Source organism: Excalfactoria chinensis, chromosome 1 (assembly GCF_039878825.1).
Source record: "Excalfactoria chinensis isolate bCotChi1 chromosome 1, bCotChi1.hap2, whole genome shotgun sequence".
Taxonomy (NCBI): Eukaryota; Metazoa; Chordata; class Aves; order Galliformes; family Phasianidae; genus Excalfactoria; species Excalfactoria chinensis.
In genome coordinates this window covers 61021644-61043593 of record NC_092825.1, presented here as the reverse complement: position 1 = coordinate 61043593, position 21950 = coordinate 61021644, and the positions used below count along the sequence as shown (strand labels likewise).

Sequence of the window (21950 nt, the reverse complement as noted above, 5' to 3'; positions counted from 1 at the left end):
AAGGAAGAATTAAATTGAATATTATTTTAAATTATTTACGATTGTAATTAATTACCATTAAGTCATATCTAATTACAAATATATTTTTTTCTTAAATATCTATAGCCATATCTCAAGCATCTCAAATTATTATATTTCACTAACTCCTTTGAACTACTGTGGTGTTTTTTTTTTTAATCCCCTATTAGAAACAGAGAAAAAAAAAAAAAAGTATTAAGGACAAGACATTATTAAGCCTTGAACCTTATGTTGTATTATTCCTAACTCCAAGACTACATAAAAGCATGTTTTAATTTTCTGAAAGGCTGCAGCAAAAGTGTATATGTACAACTTTCCTCAGCTTAACTGTCGACAGCACGACTTTCTTCTCTTTGTACAGCTTCCTTTTTTAATTAAGAATTCTGTTATATTTCTTTGTGTCTGTCTGTGTGGAGAGTCTAAACAATAATTCATATTTTACTGCCCTTTTTGGCTGAAATTATTTATGTTAACTAAGTTACCCTAGGTTTAGAGGTAAAAGTGAACACACTGCACATTAAACAATGTACTTCCAGAAACAAAAGTTTTGAAATTTTCCTTTCAAGAAAATTAAAATACCTTACATTCTTTTGCATTCTGTGTTACTCAAGTTCTATTATCTCCATGATTATTTGTCTGCTGTGGCTGAGGTATTACCAGAGCATCTTTATAAGTGGGAAAGTGGGAAAGGTAGCTTCCTTTTTTATCTTCTTTTTTTCTTGTTATCTTTCCTCAATTTATCTCTCTCTTTAAAAAGAAAATTGTATATTATTATTTCTTTTTCTGATGGAGCCTAACATTCTCTGTAGCTACTTTGTACTGTAGTAAGAGAATAGAAACAGCTGCCTTTTCAACTTAATATGAGCACTGTAGGAATGCAATTGCTTTTGTATTTTGCTGAATTTGCCCTATTGCACTGAATTAGAAGAGATGAAGGAAAAGTATGTAAGTGTGAGTTAGGAATCTGCCCTGCAATGAAATCATCTGAAGGATCTATTTGATTTTCAGTGGTTTTGTGTGACTGGGGTGGCACTGATGCAGGACATGTGTGCACAAGAATTAATACCGTTGTCAAGAATTCCCAGATTATGATAGGTATTGCACACATGCACTCAAGTGCCCCCTGATCACCTGGATGCTGAGTCACAGCTGCCACTGTCTTCATTGACTTAATACAAGCAAAGCAGATTTAATATGTCTTTTTTTTCTCAGTGTATTTCAAAGTAAGTTTGCACCCTGAGCAATGAAATAATAGTAACCTTGGTTTCTCTTCAGTTCAAGTTAGTTTTTAATTTGAAACTGTTAAAGATAAGCATGAATTCACTTCTCAGCAGGCTTTGAAAAACCTCTTACCTGCAAGCACTTTCCCCTTTATAATAGCTTCAGGCATGATCTTGCCTCATCATTTTATTCTTCATTTTAAAAGCAATATTTTTGGAGCTGGATATGTATTTTATCATATCATACTATATCATAATCACCTGAGGGAGACTGTGGAGTGAGCAGGGTGGTTTGCCATAGACTTCCAGTTTCAAGAAGTGAAAGAGATGGTCTCACTTTTTTATATTACAATTCACACTCATACAGTGAAAGATATGATTTTCACTTTGCCTATAAGACTCTGGAACTTATGTGAGAAAGGCTTCACATCATTATGGCCCTGATCACAAGCAGTGGAGGACTGCCCCAAGCTTGAATTTTTTAATGTTTGCCAGCCCTCCACCCAAACTACACAGTGGTGTTAGGATGTAATGGGGGAAGCAGTGACTGAGGAGGCTGCGTGAAATTTCCCACTCAGTATTGGCTGTTCAGTGAAAGAAGTGAAATGTACTCAGATCCCCTCACAATTTTCTCATTTCAAATTCTGCTTTACATCTTCACTACTGTAATGAGAGGTTTTACAGCTTCTATGGGAGTAAAAATTTACTAGCCAGTGTAAATTTTATTTCTGTCTGTGTTTTCATAAATATTTTTTGTGGTGCATATTTGATACAGGGCTAGGCTATTGCTGGAAGTATCTCACCATTACCACACCATTTGAAACTGATCTGATGATAATCTTTCTTGATTGGTTAATCCCCACTTAAGTTGTGGGATTATTTACTTGAGGTGATACACTCTCTGTATTGTCTGCATTGCTATTAAGAACCAGTGTGCTTGTTTCATGCTTAGAGGAAGAATGAGCTAGAAGTCCTTAATTCTAAAGGGCTTATCACACAGCAGTTTAGTTGTTTTATTTCTAGTCTTTACACCTCCACAATTATCTGTTTAAAGAATATCATTTTTTTTTTTTCCATCTCAAAGAGGGCTTAAGTACTTATTAATGACTACATTGACTATTAACTTGGAGTACACTTTAAGGCAGAACCATTTTGAGGATTCTCATACTAAACATATGATTTTTTCTTTGGGCCCCTTCCTGGAAGAATTAAAAATATGCAGGAAATGGTTAGATCTGCCCTCTTGGTCACAGCACTTGCATCTTCATTTAAAGGAATGCTTTTCTCATGGGAATAGGCTGATTACAAGTAAGTCTTCTCATGCTTTATTTCCAAGCCATGCCAGACCCAGTCTTGATTCCCTAATCTGTTTCAGATAAATGTTAGTCTGAAATAAGACTGCATTCCAAAATGCAGCTCTCAAAACTCCACTCGATGAATCTTCTACTGATGCTTTTTCTCTGATTTAACTCACATTTCTTATTTCTTCATATATCCTGCTTTCAAAAATTCCACATATTCCCCCTTCTCCCTACTATTGCACTTTACATTCCCTGTGCAGAAATGTTCCCTCCAGTCCCTGGGGTTTTCAGATTTATCCTATGTCACCTGTTTCCAATCCTCAGCTACTTTAACCCAACCCCACTCCTGCATGGTTGCCCTTCCACCTTACCTTTAAATAGGTTCCACTAACTGTTCTTGATGCACAGATTAATATATTAGGATTGTTTGAATCTACACATAGTACTGCTTGCCAGGACTCTCTCTTCATCTTATAAATGATGACAGCTGAGTAATTCCTTCATTTCCCTTATTGATGGGCCCAAAACATTGCTCTCTCCTGTAGCTTGCCAGCAATTTTCTCTGAACTATTTGGGACATTAACTTGCAGCATGTCACTAAACTAGGATGAAATTGTCCAGCAAGCCCAAGATTTGCTGGGGATGAAGATGAGAATTCTGCATGTGTGCAAACCTAATTTTCAGAGGAAGGCAAGTTAAAAATGACAGTAAAATGTACAGAGTTCCCACAAAAGATTTCTTCCATGTCCTTGTGCACTCAGTGCCCAGCGAAAATTGGGTCTCATAAGAACAGGGTAGGTTTTGTGAACAAAGAGGTCTTATGGAGAAAAATACCTACAATAACCTATTATGGTTTGAAAAATTAGTATTCCTCCTGCATGCAACTGCAGCATAGCACTGGAAAGAACTGGTTTGGCATATCTTTATCTCCTTTTTATTTACTAAATAAATTGGAAAATAAAGATTTATGCATGGAAAGAAAATTCAGGATAGTTATTGAAATAAACAGATATGAATTGTTTTATGTAGACTGAGGAAAACAGAGCAACAAACAAACAAACAAGCAAACAGCAGCAACAACAACAACAAAAAACAAAACTGAAGCAAACCAAAAGAAATTCTCAGTTAAAAATAAAGAGAGAAATAATTAAATATCCTTCTGAATACATTGCTTGTATACAGTAGAAAACATTTTCCCATGTATTACAACAATCCACAGCTCTGATCAAGTCATCATCAGTTATATCAGAAAGCCATGCTATGGCAGATACAGGATTTTGTTTTAGAAGAGCTAGTATGGACCATATGTTATCTGAAGCACTCATAAAAATTTATACACTACTGTGGAGGAATCACTACTCGTATAATGGAGCTTTTTTATTGAAAATTTTGTTTTGGTTTTGTGAGATTGAAATGCAGCCTAGCAACTTAACCGGATCTGTTGTGTGGCTAAATTTTTACAGTGCATGAAAAGATAAGTGGAAAAGAACCTTAAGCAGTTCTGATTTTAAACCCTAATACTATCTAGGGAGAAGAAAACCAGTTATGTAGATCTTGTACCTCACTTGTTCAGCAGGAACTGACCATCAGTATGGCCTAGATAGGACTGAGAGTGACTGAAAACTTAAAGGCAAGGCAAATTTCAGAAAATCCCCTAGAGAAAACAGAAGGCACAGGCTCTATCATTTACTTTCCAATTTTCAGTTTCTGCATACATGCAGCAAAAATAGATTTTCGTTTCTCTCTGCACAAATAGCAAAACTAGAGAGAACAGAACTGATTTTTTATTTTTTATTAGTAGTATTATTTTTTTCCCCCTAAGATCAATTTACCAGGTTGTGTTACCAGGATGTTGGGAAGTTTGGCTATTCCCAAAATCTCAATGAATTCTCTGTATTTCCAATTAAGTGATGAAGTGTCAAATTTAGTAAAGGTATTTCTAAAGGAATGTGATAGAATTTAAGGGAAAACACAGGTTCTCCCAAATAAGAGATGATGGAATATCACTTTTCTTTCAATTATACTCATAGTTTGTTTTCCAGTACGATAATTCTATATTCTTGTTTATGATTCCTACCGGATTTGTTTTCTAATGCAGAGAAAGTGTTAAGTAAGCTTTTTCTATTAGGTCTTTTTCAACTGCTAACAATATGTCTAAAAGAAACAGAGTATTCATTGCATTATAACTTTGAATGGTCACCATTTGAATTTCCAGTGCAGTCTGTGAAGTGACATGCTTCAACATTGTTATTTATATGTCTGGATAAATTATTAGAATGCCTTAACAGCTCTTTACTGTGTATCTTATTGTTGCTAGTTGTATGTCTGGCTAAATTATTAGAATGCCTCAACAGCTCTTTATAGTATATCTTACTGCAGTTAGACACTTAATGAGCACTGTGAATCTAGGACTGTGATCCTTAAAATCTTGCAGATATCTTAACTCTAATCAGTCTCTATGAGATGAGGAAGACAAATACATCACAGTATTTTATCTTTGATTCTTTGACATCTACAAGGACTGCTCCAAAAGTAATACCTCCTATTTTATTATATTGGCCCATGACGTCAGAGGTGAATGTTGGTAGTATGGAAGTAGAGGTTGAACCTTCCTGCCAATATTTTATTACATTTTTCTGCCATGTGGCAGATGGAAGCAGAGGGGCATCTGACAAAATGGCATCTGACATGGAGTTGTAGATGAAACAAAGATGTGGAACCGAATTCTTCCATGCAGAAAAAATGGAGCCCATTGATATTAATTGTTGATTGCACAACTTATATTGGATCCAACAGTGAATGTGAGCACAGTGAGGTGGTGGGAGGTGCATTTCAACAGTGGTAACAGTGATAAGAAAGGCAAGCCACTTTCCAGACCGCCATGCAGATTTTTATGTGTGCAGCATGCAGGCCCTTGTTCATCACTGGTGAAAATGCATAGCTAATGCTGATGACAATGCTAAAAAACAGTGCTTTGTAGCTGAGAATTTGCTTTGTCAAATAGTGTTATTATGACCTTTGTATCTGTGGTACTTTCCATTAATTTTGGAGTGGCTTCTGTAGAAACTAGCCACTTAACAGAAACTCAGATGTATTTACAGAACTGGTTGGGGATTTTATACCAAGATTGAAAGAGGTCTTTTCAAAACCAGGAGATAAATCTCACATATCATTACATCTTATGGCAGAAACAACTCAGGCTGTTCTGGGTAGGTGTTCTTGTGGTCTGGAGCTCATTTTGTGTTTGCTGTGGCCTTACCTCACAGTCATGGACAGTATGCTATAAGGAAGGCAGGAAAGATTTCTTGCTATCTATCCCACAGCACAAGTAATGCCTTGGAAGAATGAGAGTAGAAAGCATATAAAATGCATCTTTTCATGGCCCACTCAATTTCACTAGAGCTTTCAAGGACAAGAGTAGTTATCATAGTTCAGCTTCTGACTCACAAAAAGGATGTATATATCTATGTTATTACTTTCTTACTGATTTGCTTATAATAGTCCAAAAATTCATCTTTCGGAAGTGAAAACTACATCTTGTACAAAGGACTTAAATCTTACTCAGTTCTGTTGTACATTCTGGATGGGTTCTAGTATAATGCCAAAAAAAAAAAAAAAAAAAAAAAAAAAAAAAAAAAAAAAAAGCTTACATGTCATGTTGTTGAAAAAAAAAACAACAAAACATCATAAATGTAATAGGTCACATGTCTGTAATGCTTTATGAAACTCAATAAAAACAGCTTTTTCACATCTTATTGTTTAATGCCAGATGTCCCCAGCACAATGGGACAGCAATTAGGATTATAGACTCCAAGGATATGATTAGTCTCATAGTGAAAAATCGATGCACTTTTGCTTATGATGCTCCTTAGGTTAGCTGACTAGATTCTCACTGGCTCTAGTGGAGAAGCTAATTCCTATAAGTTAGGTAGGATAATATCTCTGGATAAATTGAACAATTTCAATACACATGTCTCTGTTGGTATGGATTGATGGGCTAGGAGGTGTCATGAACATAGCTTTCATATTTCTCTTGCAGGAACATCACAAACTGCCAAGCTAATGACAAAGGTCTTGGTTACTCTGGAGCTTGCTTCTTTTTAGACAATTATGGTAGATTTTTGTGTTTGTTTGGTTTTGTGGGCAATTAAAGCTGGAACTTTAAACAAACAAACAAAAACAAAAACATGGAAAATTCATTTTGTCAGCATTCTGTCAACAGTAATCATGAAAATAATGCTTTTCTGCTAAAACCAGGACTGCAGACAACTAATAGGACACTAAATAACTCAGCTGAAATATAGTCATTTTAAAAGAACTACAGAAGAAACTACAGGGACACAATCACCTCTGAACTTCTTGTTGACCTTGTTCTAAATGTTGTGTTAGAAAGCCAGACTGAAGCAGGAAAGTGAAGCTGATTGTATCCTATACTCTGCTAGGAAACACAAGGCAAACAAATCAAGAAAATATTTTCAACCATGTTTAAAGCAACTGCAATGACAGCCAAAAGATGCTGAGACTTACACTGTGGCGTAGCTTTCAATCTGACATATTAATTAAATAACAAAAAACAATTTAGATTTTAGATATGATAGTTTATCAGAAATGCTTTAGGTACTTTTCCCATGAGAACCTCACGAGAAAGGATCCCTAATTGAAACCAGATGTAGAAATTCTTGTGTATGGTATTTAATCACCTGACATCTATTTTCCAGTAGAGATACCTGTAATTAAGTAGGAACATTGTCAGCAATTATGAACACCAGAATGACTGAATTCTTAACATTTCCGTTGATAATGTCTGTAGAGCAGCAGTATTGAACTGGCCCAAAGACAATAAGAATAGGCTGACTGCATATGCTGTGCATGATGTGTCAGACAGTTATGCATACCACTCAGTTAGCAGATGAGTAATCCCTCTTACTACAGCAGAATACCTCATGATGTAAGCCATTCATAAATTGAGTTTCTGTGGAATGAGAGTATCCCTTTCAAAACATGTCAGCGATAAGCAAAGCTAGAAATGACGATTTAAGCAAATTCATTAGTCAGAAAAAGTGGTGTGACACAGCTTGTATGTCAAAAGTTATAATGTGAGTAAAGGTTTTTTTTTTTATTATTTTTATTTTTTTATTTTTTTTTTTTATTTGGTAGACAGTCCTTATACATGAAATTCTGTTGCAAACACACTCATTCACTAGCTTGGGAAGAGGGCTAAATTAGCATAAATATTAAAAAACAAAAACAAAAACAGCTTTCAGGGCAAAGGTGATGTTGAGGATGTATAAAGGTTTTGGATGGTTTTTGTGCGAGCCTGAATTTACAAGCATCCAGGGATGGCAGAGAAAATCAGAGGGACATGTCTAGGCAGGACCAGAATAACAGGTAATACTCAGACTCACAGTAGTCTGAGAAGGCTGACATAGTTTTTCAGGTTTAGTTGTGGCATGTTTTTCTAGTTACTCATGAAGACCCATATGGAAAAGGTATTTAAAATTCACTATGTTCCACCATTATCCCAGCTTATGTGTTTTAGCCTCTTGGTGATAGAGCACATTCTGCACATCTTGTGTAAGAAGAGGATTTTCAGGGTGCTATAGTATGTATTGCACTCCATCAGAATGCATTTTAGATTGCATAATACTAAAAGGTAAATATTCTTTGCACTTAAGATATAAATCGTTATATTTGTCATTCAGATGATAAAAGTAGTATTGTATTTTAGTTTGATAGAATCTATTTACTACTGATAACATTCTGAGTGCTATGTATGTTGCCTTTGGTAAATTAATCTTTGCTTTTTGATACACATAACAGCTGACAAATTCTCATCATGTTACGGTCTATTCTTATGTCAAATACTGTCATTCGATTTCCAAGTGATTAAAAGTCCTCTTTTTTCATTCACATCTTGAGCCACCTCATATTCGGTTAGCATGTTTATGCAGGCTGTAGATGAAACCTTGCAAAAGGCACATCACTAAAATAAAAGCACAACATGGACTACACAGTTGTGTAAGGATTTCTGAAAGTGTTTCTGTAAATTTGGGCATCAATGAATTGGGTGAAGCTGTGACCTGTATATGTGTATATGACAAGAGAGGATACTCAGTCAATGCCCATCTGGAGTTGTCAACAGCACAGAATACATGCAGTATCTTCAAATCCAGTTACATAGATCATCTCATAACCAATAACAAAATAATCCAGATCATTAGGATGTGGTCCTGTTTAATAGTATTTCCAGCTTTGTAGAATTCACTTTACATGTTGGTTATCTAAGGCGTAGAAGACAATTTTGCTGGTATACTTTCCATTAGTGAGTCTTCACTTTCAGTATTGCACTTACTGTGAGCAGCCCATTTTAAGGGCATAGACACCTGAAAAGAACTGAGTCTGATCAGAGTGTGGTGAATTATCTCTTTAGATTAAAATGGGTAAAGTAAATCATGGAGATAGGATTACCGGCACTGAGTGCTTTTTGCATATATTATTGAAATTATTTGCATAGAATTCAGACATTTTAAGGTGGATTTTAAATGGCATAAAATACAATTAAGTACTTATTTTAGGGAAAACTGGTGATGAATTTGTGCTTATTCATTGTAAAATCTCTCATTTAAACGCAGACAATATATTAAACCTCAGGGTTGTAATGTAGCTAATAGTATCAGGAAGAGAAGAATGAAAAATAAAAAATGACAAGTCAAAAGACCCAACAGAAATGTTAATTGAGAGACAGAATCACAGGTAAAAGATATGCAGCTTTTCTGCACTGCCTTCAGATCATAGCAACTTAGAAATCTAAGAATACCAGTTTTCTCTTTGGTTTCCAGAAGCTGTTATTTTACATTAAAAATTAATTATGTCTTGAATGACAATAATTATGGAAGGTGTTGTATTTTAGTATTTATAGTGTGTTTAGTTCTGCAATTAGTTTTAGGAATGACTTAAGTTGACTGCCTGTGATAGAGAAATTTAAGATGAAATACATCCTTTGTATTCCTCTCTGTATTAAAGATTGCTTCATTTTTTGCTTTATAAATGCATTACAAATTGTGACTGTTTCGTGAAACAGAAATACAAAACATGTTATTACAAGTTCTGTTCTTGAATTCAGCAAAACTGAGATGAAACATTGGTTAGAAATTCAATCTTTCTTGCAGAAAGATGTTGCTGTATGGCCACACTGCCAGGCAATGGAAAGTGTAGTTTTTAATTTATGAACTTTGTCATTTCTCAAGAAGTGCAAAGGGTTGTAACTGCATCTGATCGAAATGAAAAACTGGGCATTAGCGGTATACTGTAAAGCATTTTCTGAGGGGTCTCCTGGAATCTCTGAACCTTGCAAACAGTTGTAGAGCTTTGAATTTCAGAGAGTCTTGCATTCACTTATCTGAATCAGGTTACAAGTTTTAAAATGAGGACATCAGTAGGTAGATTAAAACTAGTGTTCAGTGTATTTTAAATTATTCTAAGGTAAAATTAAATTTAGTAAAATAATAGTGTTGGTGTTTGAAGATATGATCCCATAATAACATTGACCCTCACTTATGTGAAGTAATTTACCTGATGTGACAAATTGTAAAGTATTCTCCCTTGCTTGTTTCTGTTGTTAAATCAGATTTTCCTGCTTAGTAGCCTATGAAGCTTGTAAATATAGCAACAGCCTCATTATGTGCAATCATGTAATTTGTTTCATCGTGTGGAAGCTACAAGTGTATTTTATTTGCTTCTATTTGACGCCACAGCTGTTTGAAGTATGTGATTTTAGTCATAGTTTTTAAATCACTTATTCTGAAATGACGGCCTAGGAATTACCTATGGACTGAGAGATCTTGAGTTATCTGTAAATCCTGCCTGGATGTAGGTTTGAAGAGCCATGAGGGTTTCACCACTATAGAATTCACCTCACTGCTTGACTCAACACGCTTGATACCTCCATTGCCATATAACAAGGGTCGCACAGCACTGCATTTGAGTCTGTTCTGGATGGAGTCTTGAGTCATAAAAGCAAATAGTGAATCACTGTCAAAACTATACCATGAGAATACATGCCCTACTGAAAAAAGGATACAGAAGTTTATGGAGCACAATGAGCAATAAAAACATTTTAAGGTCTAGTTTGTATTGACAGAGAGAAAATAGTCTTACAGTTCCTTTGCTTATTGACACAAATCTATATAAGTGCTTATGTTAGTAGGTAGCTCAACACAGGAAAGCATGTTGCTTTTTGTTTTCGTTATTGTCTGTGGTGATATTTTTTAAGCAAATTTCCCAGTTGTTCCTACTTCCTGCATACAAGCATTTGTTGCAGAACAATCTTAACTAGCACAGATGGGATTCCTTTCAGGTGAAACAGAGGATGCACTCTGGGAGCACCTAATGTACTCCAGCTATTCACTGACATTGATTCTGCAGGGCCAGGCTACAGCTTTTCTGCAGTAACCCCATCAAAGCCAAGTGTAATGCAAACATTAGAACCTTAGCACCAGCTGCCTCATTCTCCAGATCTATTGCTGTCTGTGTTACTTAATAAAGAAGTTTTTTAAAAGCTCATCAAAGCAGAGAAAAAAATAAATAATTTTTGCAGTGAACCTGAGACAAATTTCTTGCAGGGGAGAAAAGAATTTCTGAATTCTGCTGCATGTTCATTCAGTAGATTTATATTATCTCATAGGAACGTGTAATAATGTCCATTTTCTGAATAATTATTAGGAATCACTTGTACTGTCTCTGTTGTTGTTGCTGTTGTTTTTTTTTTAATTATTATTTTTTTTAATATATTTTTTTATTTTTTAATTTTTTCTGCCAAGCCATCAGGTAAACAACTTTTTATCATTTTCTATTTAATACATATCATGTTCTCTCTTCACTGATTTGACTTGTGCATTTTCTATTTTCAATGTGAAAGGAAGCTCCAATGTACTGGAATAGGGGAAAAATTCATTAGCAAGTCTACTTCAATGTTGGTTTTATCTCGTGAATTATAATGTCATGTTGATGAGAAGTGTGCTATTTCATTATTGTTGCTGCAACAAACCAAAAATGTTTCGAGCTGCCAAGAAAAGGAAAATGTGTCGTGTGTATAGTAACAAAAATCATCAGCACTGGAAAACTATGCTTGAAGGAAGATTTTGCTCCCATAAAATTTAAGAACAATTTAAAAAATGATTCTAAATCTATAACCTTATATATTATACTTGCACTGAATATTCTAATACTGAAATAAAGCTTCTCGATTTCTTGGGTAGTAGGGCACAGGGTCAGGCTCGCCAGAACAATGGCCATGGCCTCAAGCTGACAGAGTTAATGAAGTGTTTGGTCTTAGACAAAGGTGTTGAATTCTGTGTAGTCTTGTAGACAGGAGCTGGATTAGATGATCTTTGTGGGTCCTACAAAAGTCAGGATCTTCTATGATTCTATGAGTCTTCTGGGTGATATCATTTGGTGATGAATTCTTCTCCCTAGCTAAAGTTAGTTATTATCCTACGGTTTTGTAATCTGTAGCAGAACTTTGCAGCCAGGCTCGAAGTACTGAGTATTGCTGGGTATTGTCATGTGAATTTAGTCCTTGTAGAGGAAAAACCAGAAATAATGTCTTATTCTAAATAATTTAGAAGGAAATGGGAAAATACACAACATGTTGCATTGCACTTTGTTTTTGGATGTTAATTGTTCACTATTGAATATTGCTATACATAAGAAGCAGTATCTTGCATACAAAATGAAAGTTACACAGTCTTAAATCTCTTTTGCTTTTGATTAGGCTGTAATTGTCAGAGAGTTAGTTTATAAACTGATATAAATGGTTATTCTTTAAAATTCATATTTATTTGTTTTTACAGTGGCCTTAAACTTCCAGACGCCAGGAATACCAATGGAACTGCAAAATGGGAAATTCTTAGACAATGGTGGCTGTGGATATATTCTGAAACCAGAATTCCTGAGAAATCGCAAATCAACATTCAACCCACACAATGTGGGAAGATACAGTAAACCAATATCTCTGTCAATAAGGGTAAGCTTAGTTGGCTGTAATTTGCTTGATAAAACATAAAAACAAACAACTGTTATACGTTCCAGACCAATTGGTAATCTATTATTTTCTAATGTCATTCTCATTCCTGGTTACTGGAAAGTTTATTGTTGTTTCTACCAGCACATCACTGTCATATAGATTTTGTTGCTGCTTGGATGGTTTCCCATCTGTAGTTCATTTATGTTTACTAAAAATATCTAGACATTCAGAGTTGATGAATTTGTAAAAATACATGATTTCCACAGCATTCTGTACATTAATCTATGTGAACCTTGCATTGTGTGTGTCACAAGTACAGTTGACCAAAGAATGCCAGTTATGACTGTGCAGACTGAAAGCTTTCAGAAATCAAATGTACACTATTTGTATTATTTTCTTTAAGAATTAGCAATGCCACACACAGTAAAGTAATTGCAAATGTTTTAAGATATGGTAGGAAGCTTTATGCTTCGTTTAAGTTTCATTGTCTTCCTATGAAGACATAAAATATTGTTTATCATCTTAAAATCGTATAAATAACTATAAAAAGGAAGATGACTCAGTAAGCCTTTGAATTATTTCTACTTCTCCCAAATTCAAATCTGATTTAATTCTGAAAAACATTTTGTATATATGTCATTTAAAAATAATGAAAAATAAAACTCCTCCTTTTGAGGTCAAGTAGATGTTTTATAATTCTTTGCTAGCTGGAAAACTACCTTTTCCCAATGAAAATGTGCTATTTCTGATTGTACAGCATACTACTTATAAATGTTTTTTAATTAGCATAAAATTAGTGTATAATTGATATTTCTTTCAGAAAAAATAAATAGTGGAGATAAAATATTAGCTAATAACAATTATAAAACGCTTACATAATTTGTGCACCTAATCAAGAACATTTGGTGTCCTAACAGCGAGCATACCAATTACAAACAGACATGACTGGATGATTTGAAGCACCCATGCGTATACATCTGTTACTTTAGTCCTTGATTATATAAAGCTGGAGTTAATTAAGATGAGGAATACTTCCTGTCTGTAATCTAGGAGACAGACAATGAAAAGGAAATGTCTGAGTTTGGAAGAGGCTGGAACAGAGAAAGGCGGGATTTTAGACTAACATAGACTGGGATGGCAGGCTCGATAGCATCAGCAACAGCATCACACCAGCTGTGTGTGGGGCTGTAGAGCTCTTGCAAAGAAGCAAAAAATGGGAAATTGTGGTTGAAGACAAAAAAAATATCTGGAGCAGGAGTTAAAGGGAAAACAGTTTCTGCTAAAGATTTACTAACTTGATGAACTGAGAAATAGCAGTTATCAGGCAGAGCTATAATACATATGAGATAAAAGTCTCTTAGGCTGACTGATTAAATTTAGAAAACAGAAGTAAAGACAAAAATCATACAGAACTTGATTTTATTTAATTCAGTACACTTTCTCACCTGATGTGCTGCGGTTCCCATCAGGAGAAAGATTGTATGTAGCTGTTGAAGAAGAAATACAATCACACAAGGTGTTTTATACAGAAATTTCTAAGTCTGTCATGCTGTTTTCTATTCCTTCTGTATGTCTGTTTCACCTTGAATCTCACAGATGGATTGGGCTTAAGGATTTGAGTGAGCACCTTTTTTCCCACCCCATCCGAGACATAGATGACCTGGCAACAGGGTCAGGGTGGGAAGCAGTGCAGCTGGATTTTAGTAAGGACATTCAGGACATGCCAAAGGCCCTACACTGGTTCTAAATGGGCAGTCTGCTCATGCTTGCATTATACAAAGTTTTTGATTGAGGGTAATTCTCTAGGAATAAAACTGCCAGTACCTGGGTCTGCTAAGCAAATAACAATCAGTGTTTCAGGCTAGTACTTTTCTTGGACCAAGGTGTTACATAAAGCACCTAAGCAAAGTTTACAGTTGGTGCTTTTTGATGTTTTGGTGAGTGACAGGGGAGAAATAATCTGTATCACGTGTTTTGATGGTTTCTGGACCATAAGCATCATGTCTCTCACCTAGACTTGCAGGTTTGTATCTCTCTTGCTACATTCCAGCACTAATTGCTAAAAAGCAGATACTGTACAGATAGTTATTCTCTCCTTGGTGTCCTGAAATACAAATAGACAGTAGAAAAAGTTGTGACTTTCATAAATCTTTCCTTAGGCTGGGTGCCAGATTATAAAACAGTCTGAGGCAAAAGTTCCAGGTAGCTAACTAACAAAAACAACTGGGAGCCTGATAAAGGGTGTGTTTTTATGTATTCCTGTGAAAGAACAGGAACACACCCTACATACCTTGCAACACTGTGCTGGTGTTACTTTAAGTGTTAGCGCCAGCCTAGTAGGCACAGCTTTGACAGAAAATTATGGGATTGATCTCAGGAAAATCAACAATAATCAGACTGATTTCTCCAACATTTTTATGATAAGTATAAATAAATAAGATTAAATCTGAAATTATTATATAAAGCATAATGATATCAAATGAGCCAAGAATTAAATTAAATGGGAAGCTCCATATTTTTAACTTACTTCATTGTGTTTAATGGATATTTTGGTAACAGTTCTTTTATGGCTGGTAAGTGTAGTTTCTTATGGAATTATTTCTGCCATGATGGTAACTATACAGCTATTATGTACAGTCAGTTCTTGCAGACATTTCAATTCATTGCAACTTTAATTTTCCAGCTCATCAGTGGACATCAGTTACCACCCAGTAACCTGTCGAAGAGTAACAAAGCTGACCCTTTAGTGCAGATAGAAATTTACGGTGTGCCAGAAGATCAAGCAAAAAGAAAATCTAGTGTCATAAAAAGCAATGGTGAGCATCAGTCTTAGACTCTTAACCGTGAACAAAAGACAATAATATTTAATATGGAATGCCCATCTTTCCTTCCCAGGAAGCTATTATGTACTTACAGAGACTGCAATTATTTCTGTCTAGCGTTGATCTTCTGGTACAAAATCTCTAGCAGAAGTTTAAACTGCACACCATTTTTGTTGAATTGCAGATTAAGGAAGGATAAACTCTCTGATAGTAGCACTCTCTTGAGGGAAGATGGAATATGCTTGGTGTTTACTCACTGTTGTAGTTTGGCCCCATGAGGCAGCTAAGCAATACATAGCTGCTCTATCACCTTCCCCTCTCCTTGCACACAGTGGGATGTGAGAAAGGAGAGGTAAAATCTCTGGGTTGAAATAGTTTGATAGGTAAAGCAAAGCTGTGCATGCAAGCAAACCTAATAAAGAAATTTATTCGGCCCTTCCCGTTAGCAGGCCATTTCCAGGAAAGCAGGGCTTCAACATTCATGACAGTTACTTGGGAAGACAAATGCGGTAACTCTGAATGTCCTGCCCTTTCCTGCTTCTCTGTGCCACATTGAGGTTACTTAATTCAAGTTTGTTACAACACTATGCACTATGGGATATTCCTTTGGTTACTTAGGGTCACATATCCTGGCTGCGTACCCTCCCAACCTCTTTTTCACTCCCATTCTCCTCCACGGTAGGGCAATGTGAAAAACAAAAACACCAGTGTGTCATCAACACTGTTTGGGTCACAACTCCAAAACATAGCAACACATGAGATGCTATGAAGAAAATGAAATCTGTGTGAGCACAAACCAGCACACTCATGTAATTTCTGGGGGCCTTTTGTGAAGAAATGTCTTCATCTTTATCATTTAACTCATATGAGGTTTCTAGCAGGTTATATCCCTCTATTGCTGGAAAGATAGTGTGTATTCTTTGTATTTGTCTTCAAGCACTCCCTTATCTTTATCCTATAGATCATCTTGCCTCAGCTTAAAGATTCTCTGTGATCTCTTCTCTGCCACTCTCTTCTATTTTTCCTTCCTCCTTTTTGTAGATAGCCTCTACATTCCTTTTCCCTCTGTATAGATGTTATACAGGACAAATGCTATGTATCCTGTTCTACATCCCTTTTCGTATTTTGCTTTCAGTCACGTTACCACTTTTCCTCCAAAATTTATTCAACTCCTGCCTCATTTCCAACACTGTTAAAAGAGAAACCTTGGGAAAAACACAAATTTAGTATGAATGTTGGAAAGTTTAAGTTGATCAGAAATTCTGAACCTGGATTTTGCTCTTTTTGAAGGGAGAATGGCAACTTTCTTAGGTGTCTGACTGACAATGTTATGTACCCAATACACAACAAATCCATAGAACGGGATGGTATGCATACTGTAGGCAAATCGTAGGCTGTCTGCTTCATCTTAAGCACTCCCTTCTCATAGTTTTCATTTCATAATTCATACAAAAGATGTGACCTATGTCACTGCAGTCACTTGGAGTCCTGCCATTTATTTAAATTGGCACAAAAGAACTGATTTTACCAGTAAGCACTACTGAGAGCAAACACAGCTCAGATATTAAATGTAATAAATGGTATTTTGATACTATGTATTTTCTCTTTTCATTAGCTCTGAGTCCTAGATGGGATGAAACTTTCTCTTTTACCATCCAAGTTCCAGAACTAGCACTGATACGCTTCTGTGTACAAGATGAGATCTCTCTGGTTTCAAATGATTTCCTTGGTCAATACACATTACCACTGCTGAGTCTGAGTAAAGGTAATATCTTTTTAAGTGATAATAATACTTCAAAGTCATCTAGAACAATCCATGCTTTTATCATTACTGTGGTATTGATGTAGCACAGCATTATGTATATTTCCTAGAGGAAAACTGAGAAACAATAGGTTAAATGTTGAACTCTCTATATTTTTAAATCTTTGTTGTCTCTGAATTAGTCTACAGTGTAGAAATCAAAAAAACTATTAATGACTGTTAATAATTCCTACTAGAACATTCATTTCAAAATAGAAATTCTTCAGAAAGTATTTTAACTTGTTCTGATAGAAAAAAAAAATAATGATAATAATAATAAGAATTAGTCAAAACAGCATTTTCTACTCAGGCTCCAAACCCCAACTAGCCAAATTAAAACAAAGCAAAAAAGCCACAGACCTCTCAAGTTATCTGCCCATGACTCTTCAGACTGCAAAATGAAGAATATATATTAAGCAAAAATATGTATTAGTATTTTTTCTTAATAGTATTTCTTCTCTTGTACAAGTTTAGTTCCTGGAATCTTATGTGATTGATAGTCTGCACATAAGGAAAAGACACAGAAGTCAGTAGGCCAAGGAGAAAGGCTTATATACAATGACTGTTTACTGTACTGGATTTCCAAATGCATTTCTGACAAAGCAAACAGAATCAACTTTTGTTAGTAAATGAAGACATGAAGGCAAAGAATTGGAGCTGGCAGTGGGCACTGTGCCTTTTTTTAAAATAAAGCTTAGCAAGGTTTTTAATGGCTATTTCTTTCCAAGTTCTGAAATCATAAAGCTGCTTGTGATTCTTAGTTGGGGCTTAGGAGTTACACAAGAACAGACATTTCTCCTAAGGAATATTTGCTTATCTTCAACAGCTTTATGCTGATCACTTTCTACTATATGTGTATTTCAGAAAAATGCAAAAAAAATAAGCACCCTATATTTGAGATAAACTTAAATAGAAGATGCTAAAGCTTACGTGTGGTTTTAAATCATTAATATTTGTGAATTCAGTTATTTATTTTTATAGAATTATGGCGTGTAACTCCTCAGTGGCAGCTTCACCACACAGCTACAGGTCATACTGGGGAAGAGCACTTGCTGCCCATCTGTAGCTGTATGCAATTTTTCATGTAGTGATTAAGTAGTTATACTCAGAGGGACTGAAGCTGAGAATCTCCCTCTAGCTGGGAGGTTAAAAGCTAGAGGAGAGTCCTGGGTTTACAGCCCCTCTGTCTCAGTCCAGTATAAGACAGGAATTAATTTGTCCCACATCCTAGCTCACTATCACCACATGAGTTAACAGCTGATGTTTTCATACAAATTATATCAATTTCAATAACAGAATTTTACTTCTCTCAGGACATTTGGGAGAATATTCTGTAGCTATGGGCTAAGAACACAGTCCTTGGAAATGAGTCTTAATCCTTGAAGTAAGCCACCAGATAGGAAAAAAATCGTCTTTCACGTACTGGAGTGCTCTAAACATTAACCACAAATGTACGTTTACAAGGTTCTGATTTAATATCTGTTGCTCAGAAGCTCAACCTTAAGTGTAAAGTGAACTTTCACACTGGATAAAAGAATCAAGAAAATCCAAACCCAAAGGAGGATCCTGAAGATTGTGTCCATGTCCAGACACAAGTAAAGAAGAGTTCTGAGAACTGCAGTTCTCAACTGAACTTTTAGTGAAAGCAGATATTTAAATAACTGCACTTATATAGACATAGAAAAAAAAACAAAAAACAAAAACAAACAAACAAAAAAACCCAACATTTTTTATCAGATGTGACATTTCTATGAAATAATATATGTTACATTCTTATGAAGCAATATAGCCTTTGGGTTTGGAGGAGAGTATTTTTTGTTTTCAGAGCAGGTAAGATAATTTTCAAGTTAAGAACTACACATTCTTCAAATAATGAACATGCAGTTTCCAAGGGATGCCTTACCTCTGATACTGGGAGTCACTCATATGTAGAAGGTGATCCTTAACAGGCTTAAGATGTCTTGATAGAAGATCTTATGCCATACTTTTTTCTTTCTTTTCTTTTTTTCCTTAGTTGGACAGTGTATTATTGCTGTAACACCATTCTTCTCTGTAAAGCACTATCGCTATTGAATCACAAGTTATTTAACTTGCTATAAGAAGAATGTGTGAAGCATAGTTCCTTGAATATTAGAATGCATGATTTCTTCCTATTTAAAGTATTGCTGTTTTTTTTAATCCAGCCTTCAGTTTCAAAACCTGAAAAGGCAGAAGAAGATTCTACCCTTACTCTTTTACTCTGTGTCCCAAAGTGCCAAGTTCAAAATGTTGTATATCTAGAGGAGAAAACCAGTAGAAATGGGGGTTTGGTTCTATATCATTTTACTTTATTTTAAAGGCTGAGGTTCGTTGCTATGTTGTATTTGCATAGCAGGTTATGAAATACGGCTACAGTATTTTCAGTTGTGATTAGTACAGTAATCACGTGTTATTATTTTTACAGGTTACTGTACTGTTCCCCTGTTTTCCAAACGTGGTGGCAAACTTGAACCTGCATCTCTGTTTGTGTATGTCTGGTACTACTAACAATGCTCCACAATAGCTGTCATTCTGGTGACTCACACCACACTCAATAAAGCAACAGCACTTGGCTCGCAACAACCCAGTAGTCTGATTTCCAGACTGAAGGTAGCACTACGAAGAATTCATGTAGAGTGAACTGTTTTAGACATTTTGTTGAATTCAATTAATAATTTCCCTTGCAGTGAATTGCAAAATTATGATTAATTACTGAGTATAATAATTTAATATTTATGATGTTACACTACAAAATTATGAACTTGCTAACATGCAAATTTTTATGTGTGTTGACAAAGAGCAATCATAGTTCCAAGGGAACAGAAAAAAATGACACATTCAGTTTAAAGTCTCTTTCAATGGATAGCAATGGCAGTTTCTGCTTGAGCTGTATCCCTTTAATGTCTACTGTAATTTTGCCACCTGGAGAAACAGTTCTGAGGAAAAGTAGCTCTTAAATGATAAAAATGTAAGATGTTAATATTGCTACCTTTTCTCAGCCTAATCCCGAACCTCCTGCTGCTAAAGAAAGACAAATAATTCACAGACTGATTTGTAAAGGGTTGTGTTCCTCATAGCAGCAGGAAGCTCAGGATACCTCTTACTGACTGTGAACTTGGGGAATAGGATTCACAATGCTTTGAGGTGGATTTGAAGAAGTTTAGGGAAGGTAAGTGTTGATTGCATGATTTAAGTTCTCTGAGGGCAGTTTTTTGCCTAACAGAGCTATCGGTGCCAATCTCATCCATAAATCACAGTTTTTCCAACTTCCTTAGAAAACTGAAGTATTGCTGAGCTTCCACTACTAATTGCAGATCTGTTACTCAAATGTGCATTTTTTAAAGGATGTTTTATTTACAGATTTCTTTCTTTAATACCAACAGTACTGCTCATGTTTACAGACTGTTCTGATAATATTCTATTTTTAATGCTGTTTGCAGACAGTTCTGATAATATTCTATTTTTAATGCTACTTTTACTTAAAGCAATTTTAATACTATTCTATTGAATGTTGCTCTGAGATGGAAAATCACAGTATGCTGTAAGCAATGATTAGAAAATGTCACTGAAAATAACACCATTAGAAAATAACATTACAGTTGTAATAAGGAAACCAAGGGAGTAGACTAAGAATCTAAAATCAATGTTGAACTGTAAAGTCACGTAATTTGATAACATTGTAAGCCAGGCACAATGTGTTTTCTGTTCTTGAGTGACAAGTCACTTGATTCCTTACTCAGGAAATCCTATGATTTAAAATGTTAGACTTACTGAACTTTGTAGTGATCATATCTGTATGCTAGCCAGTATCTTTTTCATGTGATAAATATTTTATAGCTTTCTTCAGAATTCTAATAATAATAATACTCAGTATTCAAGCAGAGTTCCCCCTATCTCCCTTTACTGAGGAGGAATTTAATTTCACAAGGCAATCTGGTGTATCTATTCTCAGACACAAACTGACCAAGTGACATGGCCAATTGGTTTGACACTGAGAAAAACTCCAGCTTATTTAGATTCCTAAACAGCACTCCCAGGCCACTTCAGGAGCTTTATACAACATTACCTTCTGAAGTCTGATATGTGAGAGTCCTTTGGGAGAAGAAGGCAATTATCTTCAGCTTTTGGAGTTATTATCCCTCTGTTGACCACTTTTCTACCTGGTAGAACAAATGTCAGATCCACTCAGTATGGTATCTTAAAATTTTACAGCAGATCGGATCACAAATCAACGTGTCTCCCATGCCTTAAAATGTGCCCTTGCTTCTGGAAAGGTTTATATACATGCTCAGCTCTGCGTGTGTGTAACAGGCTGGCAGTAATGGACAGTTGATTAGAGTTGCTCACATGCTAAATGTTCAAAGATGTGCTTAAGTGTTTCCTTGCTTTAGGTAAGAATGCTTTGAAGAACAGAGCCCACAATCACCCTCAGTGAACTTAAAGGTAGAATTCACGTTCATTACGTACATGCATATGTAGCCCTAAGGTCAATGCATGTATTGACTTGACTCCCATATACAGAATAGGAATGCAACGGAGGAGTGAACAAAGATTCTTTATAATATGATCTTAAATAAATACAACACTGAAAGCTCATATTCAATATGTTTTATTTATTTGAGAAGATTAGCTGCACATTCCTCCCTTCTCAGAATCGACCAGTTGTATCTGCTTCTTGGATGTCAGATTAAAATAAATGCTGAAATAGCTTCTTTTTCACAAACGAGTATCCTAGATTTAAAGTTG

General features: G+C 35.4%; 1 protein-coding gene across 1 annotated transcript in view; it reads left to right on the top strand.

Moving 5' to 3' along the window:
• Nucleotides 1-19712, top strand: part of PLCZ1 (phospholipase C zeta 1) — a 41940-nt gene extending 22228 nt beyond the window's left edge. Inside the window, exons 9-12 of the mRNA XM_072332130.1 lie at nucleotides 12391-12563; nucleotides 15247-15379; nucleotides 17001-17150; nucleotides 19630-19712. Of these exons, the coding sequence (XP_072188231.1) occupies nucleotides 12391-12563; nucleotides 15247-15379; nucleotides 17001-17150; nucleotides 19630-19712 (539 nt within the window). The remainder of the gene's footprint in view (nucleotides 1-12390; nucleotides 12564-15246; nucleotides 15380-17000; nucleotides 17151-19629) is intronic.
• Nucleotides 19713-21950: the final 2238 nt, after the last annotated feature.